This window comes from Thalassophryne amazonica, chromosome 16 (genome assembly GCF_902500255.1).
Source record: "Thalassophryne amazonica chromosome 16, fThaAma1.1, whole genome shotgun sequence".
NCBI classification, from domain to species: Eukaryota; Metazoa; Chordata; class Actinopteri; order Batrachoidiformes; family Batrachoididae; genus Thalassophryne; species Thalassophryne amazonica.
In genome coordinates this window covers 7,254,421-7,274,788 of record NC_047118.1, presented here as the reverse complement: position 1 = coordinate 7,274,788, position 20,368 = coordinate 7,254,421, and the positions used below count along the sequence as shown (strand labels likewise).

Sequence of the window (20,368 nt, the reverse complement as noted above, 5' to 3'; positions counted from 1 at the left end):
CAATACAAGCTGCAAATCTGCTATCTGTACTCGACACAAACTGTAGAACCTCAACAGTAACTAAAACAACGTAGCCTAAACACTGAAATTAAACAAGAGTTTCTGCATTATGGCCAGTTGAAGCAATGTATTACAAACCTTTTTTTTTTTTTTGAGGGTCAATGGCAATGAAATTGAGTAGCCACTCCCATTTCTGTCATTTGCAGAGATTTCTTATGCTGTGAGAATAAATGTATACAAATGTCCTGTGGTAAAACTATATTCGTCTACCTCCCCATGTAAAACTAATCATGTCCAACTAGTTATAGACAAATAATCCTGTTTGCAGGTCTCCCTGTTAATGTAGCTGTAAACTAACAATTTCTCCATGCTGTTGGTCTTTATAGTCACAGGTTTTATTTTTAATCAGAGTAAATTTAATGTTCTGGACATTTGGAATGAGCCTGGAGGAGAGATGTAATTTAGGTCTTTAAGGTGTGGGGTAAACAACCACAGATGTGAAATTGAGGAATATGGAGGTTGGGGAGGGGGGGGGGAGTATGCAAAAACAAGGCCTCCATTATTTTGAAACCACCCCACCATTCTCACCCCAAGCCAGCAGCTGCTGCAGATAGAAACCCAGATTCAATGAGATCTGTTGTCTTAGGCTGGTACCACTTGCTGGCACCCGTTCTGTACCAGGCCAGTCCTGGACAATGGGCCCACTGCTGGCCTTTGACCCTGGTTCTGTCCTTGTCTCCTCTTCCCCGAGCATCACATGGTGTTTTGGGACAATTGTAGCCACACAACCACCAATTCTTCCTTGAAACGCCTCCATGGAAATCTCCTAAACTGCCCTGAAATTGTACAAAATTGTCAAAGACATCCTGCTTGTGGGACCCGGTCAGATATTCAGTTGATAGGCCTTGCAAGTCCTGAAACAGCAGAGATGTATCTTACAATAAAACTGGTGCAACAAAGGCACTGGAGGATGAAGGAAGATTCTGGACATACCATTTACACAGAAACCCAAAGAAACGCGTGTATACCAAATAAAGAATGAGAATTCACTTGTGCTACATGTGGACATTTTAAATTGAAAAATAAATACACATTTGTAGTGAACAACATAGCACTACAAAGATATAAAAAAAATCCTTGCAGTAAAGAGTTGTCTGAATTGAAGGATTTAGAAAAGGCGTTTATATATATATATATATATATATATATATATATATATATATATATATATATATATATATATATATATATACGAGGTCTGTCCAAAAAGTATCAGACCGTTTTATTTTTTTCAAAAACCATATGGATTTGAATCATGTGTGCTTGCATGAGCCAACCTTGAACCTTCATGCGCATGCGTGATTTTTTTCATGCCTGTCGGTTGCATCATTCGCCTGTGAGCAGGCTTTGTGTGAGCACTGGTCCACCCCCCTCGTTGGATTTTCATTGCGAGGTGGAACCATTTGGAGCTTTGTTGCATCAAATTTTCAGGAAACTGAGAGACAGCCAGGTGGAAACCATTCGGAAGATTCAGACGGCTTTTGGTGATGATCCTATGGGCATCACACAGATTGAGTGTTACAACTGGTTTAAAGATGGCGCACAATGGCGGAGGGTGCGCCGCGTTCCGAGCGGCCATCGACAGGCTGAAACGACCAGATCATTTCCAAAGTGAACGCTGTGTTGATCCGGGACGTCATCTGACTACCAGAGAAATTGCAGAAGAGGTGGACATCAGCACTTTTTCGGCACATTCCACTGTTACAGGAGATTTTGTAATGAAAGACGTGCAGACGATGGAAGTCTCACAGGACATGTTGTGACATGTCCAGCTCTTACACAATTCCTCGGATACTCACTCGACTGAAAAGCCACCGAAAGCCGTCTGAATCTTCCAAATGGTTTCCACCTGGCTGTCTCTCACAGTTTCTGGAAAAATTTGATTCAGCGCTGCTCCAATTGTTCAGACATTTTCCTCGCAATGAAAATCCAACAAGGGGGGAGGACCAGTGCTCACTCAAAGCCTACTCACAGGCAGGTGACGCAACCGACAGGCGTGAAAAAACTCACGCATGCGCACGAAGGTTCAAGGTTGGCTCATGCAAGCACACGTGATTCAAATCCATAAGGTTTATGAAAAAAATAAAAAGGTCTGATACTTTTTGGACAGACCTCGTATATATATATATGGTGAAGAGTTTAATATTAAGATTGAAAGATTTGACAAAATATTTAATTACACGTTTGCAATACTACATCTAATAATTAAAACTGTGGCTGTTTATTTTTCAGTAAATTCAGCTTTGGCTCTGTCTTGGCCTCCTGTGTAATATCATAACACCAGGGATGTCCCGATCCAGTGGCAAAGTTCTGTTTTGAGCCTGATCAAGATGATTTTTGAGGAAGTGGAGTTGATAAAGAGCTGTATTAAAAGAAAAACATCTATTTACTTGGTTATTCTGTGTAAATAAATAGCTCTGAACAAATTTGTAACCTGATTTCTGTGCATATATAAAAAAGTTGCAGTACTTACAGATTGTGTAAGCCATTAGTTTATTAGTTCTTTAATTTGAAGAAAAATAAACTTTGCCACTTTCCCCATATTAAAATTACTCATTGGTTTTTATTTATTAAGGTATGTAAATTGCAAAAAAAAAGTACATTGTTTGTGATATTTGTCATTTTAACTGGCTATTTCAACAGTCCTTCACCATATTTAAGTTTGAATATGACAATACAATAAAAGGCCACTCTGAAAGGTGCAGTTTTGTTTTATTGGGGGGGGAGATACCAGTCAGTATCTGGTGTGACCACCATTTGCCTCATACAGTGCAACACATCTCCTTCGCATAGAGTTGATCAGGTTGTCAATTGTGGCCTGTGGAATGTTGGTCCACTCCTCTTCAATGGCTGTGCGAAGTTGCTGGATATTAGCAGGAACTGGTACACGCTGTCGTATACGCCGGTCCAGAGCATCCCAAACATGCTCGATGGGTGACATGTCCGGTGAGTATGCCGGCCATGCAAGAACTGGGACATTTTCAGCTTACAAGAATTGTGTACAGATCCTTGCAACATGGGGCCGTGCATTATCCTGCTGCAACATGAGGTGATGTTCTTGGATGTATGGCACAACAATGGGCCTCAGGATCTCGTCACGGTATCTCTGTGCATTCAAAATGCCATCAATAAAATGCACCTGTGTTCTTCGTCCATAACAGACGCCTGCCCATACCATAACCCCACCGCCACCATGGGCCACTCGATCCACAACATTGACATCAGAAAACCGCTCACCCACACGACGCCACACACGCTGTCTGCCATCCGCCCTGAACAGTGTGAACCGGGATTCATCCGTGAAGAGAACACCTCTCCAACGTGCCAAACGCCAGTGAATGTGAGCATTTGCCCACTCAAGTCGGTTACGACGACGAACTGGAGTCAGGTCGAGACCCCGATGAGGACGACGAGCATGCAGATGAGCTTCCCTGAGACGGTTTCTGACAGTTTGTGCAGAAATTCTTTGGTTATGCAAACCGATTGTTTCAGCAGCTGTCCGAGTGGCTGGTCTCAGATGATCTTGGAGGTGAACATGCTGGATGTGGAGGTCCTGGGCTGGTGTGGTTACACGTGGTCTGCGGTTGTGAGGCTGGTTGGATATACTGCCAAATTCTCTGAAACGCCTTTGGAGACGGCTTATGGTAGAGAAATGAACATTCAATACACGAGCAACAGCTCTGGTTGACATTCCTGCTGTCAGTATGCCAATTGCACGCTCCCTCAAATCTTGCGACATCTGTGGTATTGTGCTGTGTGATAAAACTGCACTTTTCAGAGTGGCCTTTTATTGTGGACAGTCTAAGGCACACCTGTGCACTAATCATGGTGTCTAATCAGCATCTTGATATGGCACACCTGTGAGGTGGGATGGATTATCTCAGCAAAGGAGAAGTGCTCACTATCACAGATTTAGACTGGTTTGTGAACAATATTTGAGGGAAATGGTCATATTGTGTATATGGAAAAAGTTTTAGATCTTTGAGTTCATCTCATACAACATGGGAGCAAAACCAAAAGTGTTGCATTTATATTTTTGTTGAGTGTATAAGCTTTAACAAAAAGGAAAGTTTTAAGCCTAATCTTAAAAGTAGAGAGGGTGTCTGTCTCCCTGATCCGAATTGGGAGCTGGTTCCAGAGGAGAGGAGCCTGAAAGCTGAAGGCTCTGCCTCCCATTCTACTCTTAAAAACCCTAGGAACTACAAGTAAGCCTGCAGTCTGAGAGCGAAGCGCTCTATTGGGGTGATATGGTACTATGAGGTCCCTAAGATAAGATGGGACCTGATTATTCAAAACCTTATAAGTAAGAAGAAGAATTTTAAATTCTATTCTAGAATTAACAGGAAGCCAATGAAGAGAGGCCAATATGGGTGAGATATGCTCTCTCCTTCTAGTCCCTGTCAGTACTCTAGCTGCAGCATTTTGAATTAACTGAAGGCTTTTCAGGGAACTTTTAGGACAACCTGATAATAATGAATTACAATAGTCCAGCCTAGAGGAAATAAATGCATGAATTAGTTTTTCAGCATCACTCTGAGACAAGACCTTTCTAATTTTAGAGATATTGCGCAAATGCAAAAAAGCAGTCCTACATATTTGTTTAATATGCGCATTGAAGGACATATTCTGATCAAAAATGACTCCAAGATTTCTCACAGTATTACTAGAGGTCAGGGTAATGCCATCCAGAGTAAGGATCTGGCTAGACACCATGTTTCTAAGATTTGTGTTTTTAAATATTAATCAACTCAAAGGGAGTCTTTAAGACGTATTAAAGTGTTGATGTTGTGCTACTTTGCTGGCTTGAATAGCTAACCCCGTTCAGCTTGTCCTGACTTCTCAGCACTGTCTCCTCTCCATACCCAGATGGAGCCAGACTGGTCCCCGTCAGTCGTCCTGAAGTCTGATCTCTGTTCTGGTGTCACCACCGATCTTTTCTGTGCCTCTAAACCCGCCGCCATTGTCTGCACAGTCAGGAATGAGCTCACTCAGCGCAGCGTAAAGCCGAGCAGAAGTCCGTGCAGCAGTCCGTGCAGCGTGCGCCCCGAACCAAACTGTCCACTCAGCTCAGTGCATGTGCATGCTTGTGTGGCAGCGTGCACACAGCCGTCAGATCTCAGCACGGTCCTCATCCTCCTTGGCTTCTTGTGAACACATGACGTCACTCGCGCGCTGCAGACTGTCTAACCTGAAAGTCAGTCCGTACTCGCCAACGTTCACAGCTCCTAAACAAAACAAACAAGCCTGTCTCGGGAGATTTGGCTCGAGATTCCATGTGAGGACGCTTGTACACACGTATGACTGCAGGGTGTAAGGACACATGGAACGCCTCCCGTGATCTGCAGTTCATTTTTTTCCATTTCTAAATAGTAGATTCAGATGAATGGACTCAGTATTGTGTATGTCAAATGTGTATGCGTGTGTGCAACAATGACCTCAGAGCTTCGATACTGATTTTGATGTGTTCTTTGCAGGATGTGGAAAATGGCAATGTAAAGGGTGAGTGTTCACTTTGTCTCTTCTTTCAAATTAAAACTCTCTGTAATGGGAGAAGGATGGCGCTGGTTCCTCCCGTTTTCACTCCCATCACTCCTGCAGCCTCTCTGCACCCCCTACAGGACAGTGTGCAGCAGTGCATTTGAAGTAGCCAAGTCAAACTAGTGCAAGGATGTGTTTTGAAAATTTTAAACTTTAATAATCAGTCAGGCTTGATTTCTAAGTGTTTTTTTTTTTTCTTCGCTCCTCAGAGTTTCAGAAAGATCGACTGGAACCGATGGACACGATATTTGTGAAGAATGTGAGAGAAAAGGGCCCAGCTCACCAGGCAGGCTTGTGCACAGGTAAATGCTACATGAGGTGCAGGAATGCTATTGCCATGATTTGCAATGGAAATCTTTTGGTGGGAGAGGTCATCAGTCACATGAAAGTGCAGAATGCAGCATGTGAGGAGATGCTGCTGCACACTGAGAGAGAAGCACAGACGAGACAGTTTTTTATTATTCGGTATATAAATTGTGCAAACCATCAACTGGAATATTCCTGAAAAAGATTATTTTTCTTCAAATCTCTGTTGGTGAATCTCACATACAGTAAATGCTTTCCTGTTGTGGCTCGCTTCGTTAGCAGGCCAGTAGCACCGACAAAGCAAACAAGTGTTTGGTGTTAAACAGACAGTCACATCCAGAAAGTCAAATGCCATCACAAACACGTCCAAACTTACACAATCTGTAAAATTTGTAGTGTCAAGAGAAGCCAAACTGTGGTGGCACCTTTGCATTTGGTAAAAATTTTCACTCTGTGGATGAATTTGAATATATTTTTGTTTGGTTAACATAATTGCCCACACAAGCCTGTTCTCCATGTGCACCTGGAGGTGTTTCAGGGATGGCATCCCGTGTAAAACAAAGTGGTGTAACTGGCCAGATTAACCTCCTGTATCAACTAGTCCAGGCTAGTTGATACTCGGGGGTATGTATGTATTGGCCTTGAAAATAGTAATAGCCTAGACTAAAGAGTACTCTGGGTTATAGGCCAGAATATATCCAGGATATAGAAGTGCTAACCCACTTTAACTCTGAGTGTAGTTTTGGCATCCAGAGATAGACTAACTGCACAGTTAATTTTGAAATGGTTTAATAGCATCACAGCTGTAACACTGTTGTGGCAATCTGTTTTTGAATTAGTTGAAAACTACACAAACATTTTTTGGATGAGGCTAATAGTGACCCTTGATCTTGGTGATAGATGGATGGATAATAATGTTGCTAATGTTATTGTTTTAAAAAGGAATCTACATGTTTAATGAAAAATACAAGATTTTCTACACAATATTTATTCAAATAGGTATTTATTTACTGAAGGAGTTATATGTCAGCACCTCCTACTTTGGGTCAGAGGTCAACCTGTGAATCAGAATTAAATTTATTGCCAAGTAAGTTCTCAAATAGAAGAAATTTGATCTGGTGTCATTGGTGCATAAACAATAAAAAAATAAAAGGAAAAAAATTCTCCTGTTAGAAGTGAAGGAGTCAAATAGACAAAATGGGCAAAACTATGTTCACTGTCAAATAAATGGACCGTTACTCATATCTCTACTGGATGGATGTTTTTCAGGGGATCGACTGGTGAAAGTGAACGGAGAGAGTATTCTTGGAAAAACGTACTCGCAAGTGATTGCCCTCATTCAGAACACGTAAGACCTTTTGCTTGCATGTCAGTGCTTTCTGCCTTTCATGTGTTTTGCACACATAAATGCGTTATAGTGAAGCTGTATAGTTTTATAATGGACATAAAAATCTTTAATCCTCTGATATGTGAGTTCAAAGTCGATATTGTCTGGCTCTTAATAGGTTCTATGTCCAGACTTCAACAACAGAAACTTATTTTAAGTAAAATAAACATGGCAAATTTGTATTAAATCATCTACAATCATAGTAATATAATGCTTGGGAAAAAAATGTAAGCATTTTGTGCTATGACCCAAAGGAGCAGTAAGCTACTGATTCAGTGACCTTTTGATTTAAGAACAACCTGTTCTACTAACTCATACTCCTGTCCAAAATTACACTTTTTGTGTGTGTGTGTGTGTGTGTGTGTGTGTGTGTGTGTGTGTGTGTGTGTGTGTGTGTGTGTGTGTGTGTGTGTGTGTGTGTGTGTGTGTGTGTGTGTGTGTGTGTGTTTAATTGTCTTGATCTGGGAGTTGCTTAAATGTTTCTTTCTGTTGGGTTAGTGAGGTAGACTCAGATGGTATAGATGAGGGAGGTAGACTTAGACAGTATAGATGAGGGAGGAAGACTGAGATAGTATAGATGAGGGAGGTAGACTGAGATAGTATAGATGAGTGAGGTAGACTGAGATGGTATAGATGAGTGAGGTAGACTCAGATGGTATAGATGAGTGAAGTAGACTCAGGCGGTATAGATGAGTGAGATAGACTCAGACGTTAGGTGAGGGAGGTAGACTCAGACAGTATAGATGAGTGAGGTAGACTCAGGCGTTATAGGTGAGTGAGGTAGACTCAGATGGTATAGATGAGTGAGATAGACTCAGACGTTATAGATGAGTGAAGTAGACTCAGACGGTATAGATGAGTGAGGTAGACTCAGGCGTTATAGGTGAGTGAAGTAGACTCAGGCGGTATAGATGAGTGAGATAGACTCAGATGTTAGGTGAGGGAGGTAGACTCAGACAGTATAGATGAGTGAGGTAGACTCAGACAGTATAGATGAGTGAGGTAGACTCAGGCGTTATAGGTGAGTGAGGTAGACTCAGATGGTATAGATGAGGGAGGTAGACTCAGATGGTATAGATGAGGGAGGTAGACTCAGATGGTATAGATGAGTGAGGTAGACTCAGACGGTATAGATGAGGGAAGTAGACTCAGATGGTATAGATGAGGGGGGGTAGACTCGCACGGTATAGATGAGTGAGATAGACTCAGGCGGTATAGATGAGGGAGGTAGACTCACACGGTATAAATGAGGGAGGTAGACTTGGATGGTATAGATGAGTGAGGTAGACTCAAACGGTATAGATGAGGGAAGTAGACTCAGATGGTATATATGAGGGAGGTAGACTCACATGGTATAGATAAGAGAGGTCGATTCAGATGGTATAGATGAGTGAGGTAGACTCACATGGTATAGATGAGTGAGGTAGACTCAGATGGTATAGATGAGGGAGGTAGACTCAGATGGTATAGATGAGGAAGGTAGACTCAGATGGTATAGATGAGGGAGGTAGACTCAGACGGTATAGATGAGGGAGGTCGCCTCAGATGGTATAGATGAGTGAGGTAGACTCACATGGTATAGATGAGTGAGGTAGACTCAGATGGTATAGATGAGGGAGGTAGACTCAGATGGTATAGATGAGGGAGGTAGACTCAGATGGTATAGATGAGGGCGGTAGACTCAGATGGTATAGATGAGTGAGGTAGACTCATGTATAGATGAGTGAGGTAGACTCAGATGGTATAGATGACTGAGGTAGACTCATGTATAGATGAGTGAGGTAGACTCAGACGGTATATATGAGGGAGGTAGACTCAGATGGTATAGATGAGGGCGGTAGACTCAGATGGTATAGATGAGTGAGGTAGACTCAGATGGTATAGATGAGTGAGGTAGACTCATGTATAGATGAGTGAGGTAGACTCAGATGGTATAGATGAGTGAGGTAGACTCATGTATAGATGAGTGAGGTAGACTCAGATGGTATAGATGAGGGCGGTAGACTCAGATGGTATAGATGAGTGAGGTAGACTCAGATGGTATAGATGAGGGAGGTAGACTCATGTATAGATGAGTGAGGTAGTCTCAGATGGTATAGATGAGGGAGGTAGACTCAGACGGTATAGATGAGTGAGGTAGACTCAGATGGTATAGATGAGGGAGGTAGACTCAGACGGTATAGATGAGTGAGGTACACTCAGAAGGTATAAATGTGGGAGGTAGACTTGGATGGTATAGATGAGTGAGGTAGACTCGTACGGTATAGATGAGGGAGGTAGACTCAGACGGTATAGATGAGTGAGGTACACTCAGACGGTATAAATGAGGGAGGTAGACTTGGATGGTATAGATGAGTGAGGTAGACTCGTACGGTATAGATGAGGGAGGTAGACTTGGATGGTATAGATGAGGGAGGTACACTCAGACAGTATAAATGAGGGAGGTAGACTCGCACAGTATAAATGAGTGAGGTACACTCAGACGGTATAAATGGGTTAGGTAGACTCGCACAGTATAAATGAGTGAGGTACACTCAGACAGTATAGATGAGGGAGGTAGACTTGGATGGTATAGATGAGTGAGGTAGACTTGCACGGTATAGATGAGGGAGGTAGACTCGCACGGTATAAATGAGTGAGGTACACTCAGACGGTATAGATGAGGGAGGTAGACTTGGATGGTATAGATGAGTGAGGTAGACTCAGATGGTATAGATGAGGGAGGTAGACTTGGATGGTATAGATGAGTCTGTGTTACCTTGGAACAGTGGTACAGAGAGTAAAGCATGTTGTTCTGAAACTAGAAAGTTGGTGGTAACTTCAAGACAGTCATGTATAAAGTATATTAATTTAAAAAACCTTACTATTTGTGGGCCCTCAAAGATCACTGCATGTATTGCTAAATGTTCAGAATTGCGTACTTATATTTCAGTGTGCAGGGTCGAAGCCCTCTGCACCATTTCACTGATGTTTTTTTTTTTTTTTTTACTTGATTGTAGGTAATTGGTTGCTCGGTGTATTTAGCAAAATGGTCTTTGTCTCTTTTATGTGAAAAACGAGCATTTTTCCAAAAAAAAAAAAAAAAAACTATACAGAGACGTCATTCTGGGGTAATACTTCACAACAGTCTCGTTTGGGGGCGGGCGCTAAACAGGTAAAATATGATGCATATGACATAATTTCTCTACGTCCGGGGGAAAAAAACACTGCATTTTCTCTGAGTTTTTGGGCAAATTACATGCAAAGTGAAAATGCAAAGAAAAAGTCACGTTGGGGTGGAAAGTGGACATGTGTTGCGGTTTCTTTATGAACCGGAGCTCAAACATGTCAAGGCGGTTTTGCAGGCAAGAGAACGCAGGTTAGCTGTGTAGGCTAACACTTAACACCACTTCTTCCACTCGTTTCATCTTTCCTTCTCCACTGGAAACCAAAAAACACTTTTCGCGTCTGCTTTGGTGATTGCAGCCGAAAACAAAACGGTACACCATTTTTCCATGTGAAATTATGTTGTCTATATATTGCACAATGACAGCGGAGGTCCCAAATCCTGCAATATGACACAGGGTTCAGACGAGACTGTGCAGCCCTATTAATGCACTAAGGTTTATGTCTAAAAAGGAATTTCAGTCCCTAACCCTACGATCACATTAGCCACAAAGGAGGGCGACAAGCAGTTGCCGTTTGACTCTTGATGGGCATTTCTTGGATGTGGCCATCTTGTGGTTACTTGCCATTAATGTGCACAATGTTTAATATTAGATTATAAAAGACATGGAAACCCGACAGTGTCACTATGTGTTTTTCCTCCATGCTTGACTGGTTAACAGAATCAAAGTTCACCTGATTTGTTTCAGTCCCACGTCTGACGTTAGTAACTCATTACTCTAATCTGACCACTTTTTTCAGTAATGAGTAATCTAATGTGTTAATCTGTCCAAATCAGTAATCAGATTAAAGTTATTTCTCACTGCGCATTACTAATTTTTGGATTGCAGGTCGATCGGAGCATTAAAATGGCCTGTGGGCAGGGGGTCGGGGTTCAACTGAACTGCCCACTTCGCCCACTTTCTGCGAGCTGCGAGCTTTTCCTCCACAGTTTTGCGCTGCACCTCCGAGTTGAAAAAACAGTCATCATCTCTCAAAGCGTGGCAACGACAGCACACCCACACGGAGAATTTAATAGTTACATTTATAAACCATGTAGGTTAGAAATTGCAAGTTTTACTGTTACAGTGCTGTCAACAGTTAAATATGAGGTCAAGAAAGATGTCTATTTTATTTTTTATTAAGTATTTATGTTCATGGAAGTCAGGAAAGGGTGACTATAAAATGATTATTGGCTAAATGGGTTATCATTTTCATGTTAAGGTGGCGGGGGGGTTGTTGTCAGCATCTGCTGAAAGTAACTAATAAAGTAACTAGTAATCTAACTTAGTTATAAAACTGAGTAATCAATAAAGTAACTAACTTAATTTTTCAAAGAGTAATCACTAATTGGATTTTTTTTTCAGAGTATGAGGTCTGTTAGAAAAGTATCCGACCTTATTATTTTTTTTAAAAACCAAATGGATTTGAATCACGTGTGATTGCGTCAGCCAAGCTTGAACCTTCGTGCGCATGCGTGAGTTTTTTCATGCCTGTCGGTTGCGTCATTCGCCTGTGAGCAGGCTTTGAGTAAGGTGTGGTCCACCCCTCTCGTCTATTTTTTATTGCGAATAAATGTCTAAACGACTTGGAGCTTTGCTGCATCAATTTATTTCCAGAAACTGTGAGACCTCCAGGTGGACACCGTTTGGAAAATTAATGTGGCTTTCAGGGACGATTTTATGGGGATTAAACAGATTACGGGGTGTTACTGCCGCTTTAAGGATGGCCCACAACTGCTGAGAGCGCGCGCGCTCCCAGCCCCCATCGACAGGCTGACACCCCTCCGGAACAACCAGATCATTTCCTCCGCACGTCTGTCTTAATGTGCCGGAAAAGTGCTGATGTCCACGTCTTTTCACAATTCCTGTGCTAGTCAGATGACATACTGGATCAAGACAGCGTCCAGTTTAAAAATGAATGGCACATTTCACTGTTACAGGAGTTTTTGTCATGGAAAGAGAAGCTGCTCCACCGCACATCGCGGTGCAGCCGCTCGGCGCAAAGCAACGCCATGATGAAGCCTCACGGGACATGTTCTGGCATGTCCAGCTCATGCACAATCACAATCAGATATTCACACGACTGGAAAGCAACCGGAATCCGTCTGAAATCCACCTGAAAGCCGTCCTGAGAGACCAACACTGAGGTGGTTTTGTCCCGCGTAATGAACGGAGCCGTGGCGTGTCCCTCGGCTTCTTTTTCCATGAAACAAAAACTCCTGTAACGGTGGAATGTGCCGGAAAAAGTGCTGATGTCCACATCTTCTGCCTTTTTGTGAAAGTCAGACGAGGTCCCGGATCAACAAAGCTTTCATGTTGGAAATGATCTGGTTGTTCCAGCGGGGTGTCAGCCTGTCGATGGGTGCTGGGAGCGCGCCGCGCTCTCAGCAGTTGTGGGCCGTCCTTAAAGCGGCAGTAACACCCCGTAATCTGTTTAATCCCCATAAAATCGTCCCTGAAAGCCATATTAATTTTTCGAACGGTGTCCACCTGGAGGTCTCTCACAGTTTCTGGAAAAAAATTGATGCAGCAAAGCTCCAAATCGTTCAGACATTTATTCGCAATAAAAAATAGACGAGAGGGGTGGACCACACCTCACTCAAAGCCTGCTCACAGGCGAATGACGCAACCGACAGGCATGAAAAAACTCACGCATGCGCACAAGGGTTCAAGCTTGTCTGACACAATCACATGAGATTCAAATCCATATGGTTTTGCTGCAAAACGCCCGCTCTGATTGAAAATGAACAGCAAGTCGCCGCTTTGCCCGTGTCACTTGTAGCTAATGTGACTGTAGGCTTAGCTTCAGTGCTATAGCTGGCTGACTTATGTGGTATTTTAGTTTACAGTGTCAACAAATCAGTTTGTAGTCATCACTGTTCTGGGATTAGTGGATGAATTCTGTATTCAGTTTTGTGAATATTACTTTATCAAGCTGGATCAGATTATATAATATGAGGTCAGCACTTCTCAGCATCTGGGAGTTTGTTTGTATTTGTTTGTTTATCACCTCTGTCTCTTTCTTCTTCCTGTCCTCCATCTTGCAGTGAGAGCATGTTGGAGCTCTCCATCATGCCAAAAGATGAAGATGTTTTACAGCTGGTAAGTGTCAAAAATCACTTTCCTCAAACTTTACTTAGTCTCCACACCTTGTGCACTTTATGTTTTGGTTGCTGCCACATGGAAGTAAAAAATAATTCCTGATTTTTAATCCTATTTGGCTGCACTGGAGCTTCATGTTTATTAAATCCACCATCTGATAAAACTCACGTTGAAAGGTGCCCGTGTAACGTGCTGCACGTTCCTCAGTCCACAGGTGGCTGGCTCTGTGTTGGCTCACATGATCAGACATGCATCATCATGGCCCCTCCCATTAACCTGGAGCAACATGTCAACATGCAAAACCAGATCACCAGACAAAGTGACCCTTCTCCTCCAGCCAAAGTCCTCAGTGTGTCTGATGAGGGAGTCCCACAAACAGATTGTCCACTCATGTGGATGACCGTCTCTTAATAACACATTAATAAACCCACTCCTCTGTATTTACACTCCAGCCCTGACTGCTCGGCTTGTATCTGCTGCATTCCTATCATGACATCACTGGGGCCGCGCCTCCTTTCTCACTCCCACAGGGTGGAGTAAGGGAGAAAATGAGAGGGCGGAGAGAAGGAGTTTGGAAGGATCCAACAGACGAGACGAGAAGAGATTCAGCAGAGAGAAGGAGGAAAATCTATAAAAACAAAAAAAGCAAGTGAATGATTTGGGAGGTGTAAAGCCGGAAGTGTGGCGGGTTTTCTCAACGGTAGCATCAGTGTTGGCGTGTTGTGAGGAGGCGGCTACTGTCTTCCCCCTCTGTGTCTGTTTGTATTGACAATAAACTCGGCACACACTGTGAAGAACGGTTCTGGAGGTCGACTAGGTAAAGCACAATGTCCTCTCAGTTTGTCCTCTTGATTTATTTATGACATCTGCAGAAAAAACAGGTGCTTTAGAGTTGAGTAGCTAAGTCGATGTTTTAAACATTGCTTTGGTTGAAGTAGTAGCGTAATGATGTATTTGTTGTTGTGCATTAATAGACCAGTGTGTGTGTTCAAACGCAGTGTCAATGGGGACGTGTACTTTCAGCGAGCTGCTCTGCAGTCATGTGTTTTTTGCTCAAGGTGGCTTGTATAGATTGTTAGCTACTGTGTGTTTGAGTTATGAGTTTAGGCCCTGAGGACATACTGTGACGAAGGAGTTGAGTTCAAACTCTTCCAGAGTAGTTTGTTGTGTAATGTGTTGCAGTGTGCCGCTGACTTATAGACTTGTGTTTCCAGTCTCGTTAATTGGAAAGCTTGTTCACTCCGAGTTTATATTTTGTGTCTTTTCCAGGCATACTGCGAGGATGCCTACCTGAGCGGCAACCAACCTTATTCAGGGGCAGCTGAGAACCTCCCACCACCACCTCCCCTCTGCTATCCACGCACCAAGGCGCAACCCCCTGCCGGAACCCCGACGTCTGCTTCCATGGGCCAGAACCAGCTGGATAACTGGAGTCGCTGGCCAGGATCACCCAGTCCTTCTTCACCTCTGGATAACCGTTCTACCGTGGTTAACCCTGCAAGCTGGCAGGAGTGTCGAGCAGGAGAACCAGGAGGTGTAGGTCACAGTAGTCCCGCCCACCGCACAGAGGAGATCCAGTACGGTATGACCAGCCAGCAGCCTCAGGGCCAGACCAGGGGTCGTTCCTACTCTTCTTCCTCCTCTTCAGGAGGTCCTTTATCCAGCCCGCTGCAAGTCCACTACCCCAACCACCACACAGGCAGCTCAGCGCAAAGCCAGCCATGCAAGTCTAACCTGGCGTGGACCAGCCCTCCCCTGCCCCAGCTTAGCCAAAGTAGCAGTGAGCGCTGCCAGCAGGCCCTCTCTGATTGGTACTACAGCCAACAACCTGAGCGCTCAGGACGTAGCATGCAGACACGCCACCGCAGCTATTCCCAGGACCGGCTGAGTGAAACGAGGAGGCAGCGTCAGCGAACAGGTTGTTGGCCACAAAGCGCCTCCCAGGACACACTTTTGATATTACAGCAGTCAGGACCTGGGCCACACGGAGACCCCTTCTGGTCCTATGGAGACTGGGAGGGGGACTCTGGCAGGGGCTACCATGCTTCAAACTATACCCGTACACGCTCTGAAAACCTCCTGGCCCATTACGACCGTCATGGCCGTTCGTTAGAGATGCTGGACCGGGCAGCAGCGGGAGTGGTCTTGCCTCATTCGGAGAGGCCTTCCCGGCATCAACAGGCTCCAAAGCCACCACCCAGGACTGATGCCTACCCGAGACAGTCGAGCCATTTCAGTGCAACACAAGCGCAGCCAGCATCCCACCAAACACAGTCACATCCAAAACACAGACCCCAAGCCCACACACAGCGTCCGTCCCCTCCTCAAACACAACATGCAGCTCCGCAGACCAGGCGGCTGCCCCTGGGTCAGAGCACGGATGACGAGCCTGTGGGTTACCGCAGTTACAGCCCCTCTTTTTACCGCAAGACAGGTCGCATCATGCAGCAAGCTCACTCTTTTAGGGACCCTTCATACTCAGGCCCTCACCTAAACTGGAACCCAACTCCGAAAACCAGTCCCCCAGAGGACACCCCTGCACCTGTTACCGTCTCTACTGCAGCCCCCCTTGCCTCCGTCACACCTGACTCTCGGGACAGAGCATACAGGCCAACAAACCATGACAGGGAAAGGGGGTCACTGGAAGGGCAGGCGGAGGTGGCGGCACAGACGCAGGAAGTGGTTCTGCGGCAGAAACCCCCAACAGGACGGAGGAACATCCACGGCATGCGTGGCCACTATGCCCTGCCCATAGATGCTCTGGACCCCTTGTTATTTTCACCAGATTCCCAGGACTCAACCACAGACCTTTGTTCCATAGGAGATGGAACCCCCCGAAAACCAAATGGCAATATCGCTCCCATTTCCACAGAGGACGACTCTCTTGCCTCCATACCCTTCATAGGTAAGAATGGAGATTAACTCCTGTCCCGTCTCCTCCTCCTTACTCCATAACACACATGCTGACCTTCATGAACGTTTAACTGAAAGGAAATGCAGAGCTAGAGTTCAGATAAGTCCATGAGGTTGGGAAATGATTGTGTGTTGCGCAGGTTTACGTCTTGTCTGTCATTTCAGGCTCCAAGCTTTTTTTTTTTTTTTCAAGTTTCCATTTTCTTCTTGTCAATATGTGAGTGTGTTTTTGTCTGTGTCTTGGGTAATAGGTCACACAGACGGTGTTTACAGGTTGCCTGAATCATATTGAGTCATTAATTCTGATATTTGGTTCAGTCACTGAAGTCGTCTCTCAACACTGAGGTGGTAAAATGACGTCTGGCTTCCTGACTGTGTTGGTGTCAGCGTGTGATGATTACAGAAATGTACATTAATTCTTGTAACTGTATCACTGTCTCTTCTTCCACATCATTTTCATACAGTCAGTCCCTTGGGAAGTTAAAAAGTAATCATGTAATGCTGTAATTTTTATGAAATGCTAATGATATTAAGGAAAATTGCAGCAGCCATAACAAGGTGGGTTTTTTCTTCCCACGAAACAGTAAAAACATATAAAACATATCTTGATTTTGGGATTTTTTTTTTTTTTAATTCAGACTTATCCCATTCGAAAAGCTGCCTAAATAACACAAATATTGAATATATTTTGTTGGCATCGCAACAGTTTTTCAAATAGTGAATTGCTTTATTGATAAAGATATTAATATGCATTAGTATTGAAATTCCTTTGAATTGATGTCATTCAAATTGTGCACTTTCACAACAGTTCAGGTTGCCTTCTGCATGAAGAAACACTGTAAAGTTACAGTAGGATTTAGTGTCATCGAGTGGTGAGGCTGCAGATTGCATGATGCCATTTTGCTTTTGCTTCTTTGCAGACAGGGATTCATGTTCAGCCACTTCCTAAAACTGTTCACACACTGAGTAAATATAAAGTTTTAATCTGACCTGTTGCTTTGTTTCGGTCGGGTTCATCATCACAACCTGACAAGAAGACATTCTTGTTTTGGAAGATGACGGCTGGGAACTAATTTCATTTCTTATCGTGGAAATTAATGAAGAAATGCAGCGTTTTTAAAAGAAGTCCCTCAATGTTTGTCTGCTCCAGGTGTGTTTCTCAGCCTGAACCCGAGAAATCCAGTGCTTTGTCCCATCAACAAGAAAAAATGATTTCTTTTTCACTCTTCCAACTGTTGGGCAAAATGTGAAAGGTGGAGTAATTATGTCTCTATTGTGCTGCTGTGTCAACATGGTGGTGCAACACACCCACTCCCATGTAGATATGAAGGGCTCATTCCAAAAGTATGAAAACACATCGGTTCATTATTGTAGGATGTAACATCATACACTAATGCACAAGGTGAACATGAATCCTATATTTCATTTATTAAAATTTCTGCACACTGTCGCTTTCATTCATTTGCTGTACTCACCTACTCCAATCAAGGGTCACAGTGAGGGGGTGCAGGAGTGTAGCAAATTCTGATGGAAAGACATCTGGTTTTAGTTTCAAAATTTTAGAAAAAAATTTTTTAAGTCAAAATGTCTAAATGAAGTCTAAATTAAGCGAGTAAAATGAGAATTATTGCAAGACTTTGGAAATACCGAACCACCTACTCCATAAAATGCAATGATCAATACAAAAAGCTGCTTTGTTTTGCTTATGTGACATACATGGGTGATTCTTAGACTATGGGTACTTATTATGTCCTTTGATCATATTGTATGAAAAACAGAAAAAAGGGGAAATTTCACACTTTTATAGTTATCTTTACAATGAAAGTGTGTTAAGAAATTTGTTCTAGTAGTCTATGATGACGTTTTCACCTTTTTTCAGCATCATTATATGCAAATATTGCCGTTTTGTGCTTGTCCCACACCCAGATTTTTGATCTTCAGTGATAAAAATGAATGGTAAAGAAACGTTTTTTCTAATGTTTTAAAATATCTCTGAATAAAATATCAGTAAAATAATCAAAACATAATTGGGGTATTCAATGTCATACAACTGTTGTGATTTTTTTAAACAAAATGTAGTTGTCCCACACTGTTGCCGTAATTTCCACCACAACACTGTAATGTCCCTTAACAGTTTGTATGAAAGATTGTTTGGGTAGTTTCTATGGAGATAAACAGTGACATTAGAGCACATGTATATAGCGTCAAATCACAACAAACAGTTGCCCCAAGGCGCTTTATATTGTAAGGCAATGGTGTGGTGGAAATTACATTTACAAGGCCAATAGTGCCTGTAGTTAAAGAATCACCCACATATGCCTACCTGTCCAGTGCAGCACTGTGTCCTTTCTGTGTGGAAATTACATGGTCTCTTCATTTTTACATGGGCTCTCTCCATGTGCTCTGGCTTCCTCCCACTTCCAAAGACATGCAGGTTTAGGGGTCTATACCAGGTCACAGTATTATCGAAGACATTTAGTGTGCATACGGGTAATCCCATCCCTATATTTTCAATATGTCAGCGCTGGATGTGGTGGGCCATTTGTCTGCTTTTTCTGCAGCAGCTCCGACTTTTAAAACAGTTGGCGTCATCTTGCTGTGTCTCCCAGCAGGGTGGTGACACATTGATCAAGAGCAGCACACCCGCAGTGAGTTTTAGAAACATATTTATGCTTTGTTTTCTTTCAAAGTCAGTGCTTGTCACCTGGCTGTATTAGCTGACAGCAGCTAAAAACAGAGAATGACAACATTTTATTTTATTTTACTTTTTATCAAATACACACAGTCTCTTTCTGGGGATGGCATAAGATAAAAGCATGGATAACACCTTCTTACCTGTCAGTGAAGTAGGGGGAGGTGATGGTCTAGTGGTTAAAGCGTTGGGCTTGAGACCAGAGGATCCCTGGCTTAAATCCTAGGAAATCACTATCAGGACCGGGAAATCACTAAGGGCCCTTGGGCAAGGTCCTTAATCCCCCTAGTTGCTTCCGGTGTGTAGTGGGCACCTTCCATGGCAGCAGCCTCACATCGGGGTGAATGTGAGGTATTGATGTGTAAAGCAGTTTGAGCGTCTGATACAGATGGAAAAGCGCTGTATAAATGCAGTCCATTTATTTATTTACCATTTAGTGCTTTCTTCATAAATACACGAGTTCTCCATTCTTCATGCTCACACACTGTGCAGGCTAGGGGTGTAGCCACAGGGAAACAGGACAGAATGCCTCCAACCCTCTTAAGAGTAAAGATGCATTTTTGAAGGCATTTTTTCATATAATAATACTACTACTAGTAATAATAATAATAATAATTTTTTACATTTTACATTTTTATTTATAATTTTTTACATAATTTTAACATTTTTAATCAGTATTACTCTCTAAGTGGAATTGAGGAGCCATATAAAAATATGTTCATTAATTTAACATTTCCACATAACTAAAGTGAGATGTGAAGCAATATCTAATTTTTAATAAATGTCTAAGCTAGGGCATAACTGGGTCTGCTTGGGGTTCTTGTTTAAATTCAGGTCAGTTAGGGTGAGGGAAGCCATAAATATGAAAAAAATTATTAAGGCGTAATGTTATCAAACAAACATGAAGCTTGGGACAGTGTAAAGGCAAATAAAAGGTGAGCATGTGCAAAAGAAAATACTAATCCAACACACATTTATCTGTGTAACTAAAGTATTGAAAGGCTGGGTTACACACCAACACCGTACACTACAGTTTATGAATGCATTTAAATGAAATTTATATAAGCAGCATGGAGCATATAAATGTATCGATATCGTGATACTTACCAAGTGTTGGACATCCAATAATATGTATTTTATCGTATGCTGTTTTGAGAAACGATATGGAGCCTGTGGAGGTTAGGTAAATTGGTGACTCTGTTGGCCGTAGGTGTGAGTGAGCGT

The 20,368-nt window shown here is 42.9% G+C and overlaps 1 protein-coding gene across 7 annotated transcripts in view; it reads left to right on the top strand.

The window, feature by feature from the left end:
* Window positions 1-20,368, top strand: part of arhgap23a (Rho GTPase activating protein 23a) — a 201,235-nt gene that overhangs the window by 151,318 nt on the left and 29,549 nt on the right. For 6 of the 7 annotated variants that reach the window (XM_034189548.1, XM_034189546.1, XM_034189544.1 and 3 more), the window contains exons 3-7: window positions 5,535-5,559; window positions 5,808-5,900; window positions 7,174-7,252; window positions 13,485-13,539; window positions 14,809-16,444. In XM_034189548.1, coding sequence (XP_034045439.1) covers window positions 5,535-5,559; window positions 5,808-5,900; window positions 7,174-7,252; window positions 13,485-13,539; window positions 14,809-16,444 — 1,888 coding nt within the window. Of the gene's footprint in view, window positions 1-5,534; window positions 5,560-5,807; window positions 5,901-7,173; window positions 7,253-13,484; window positions 13,540-14,139; window positions 14,357-14,808; window positions 16,445-20,368 lie in introns of those variants that run through there. The other variant, XM_034189549.1, reaches the window with a different exon arrangement.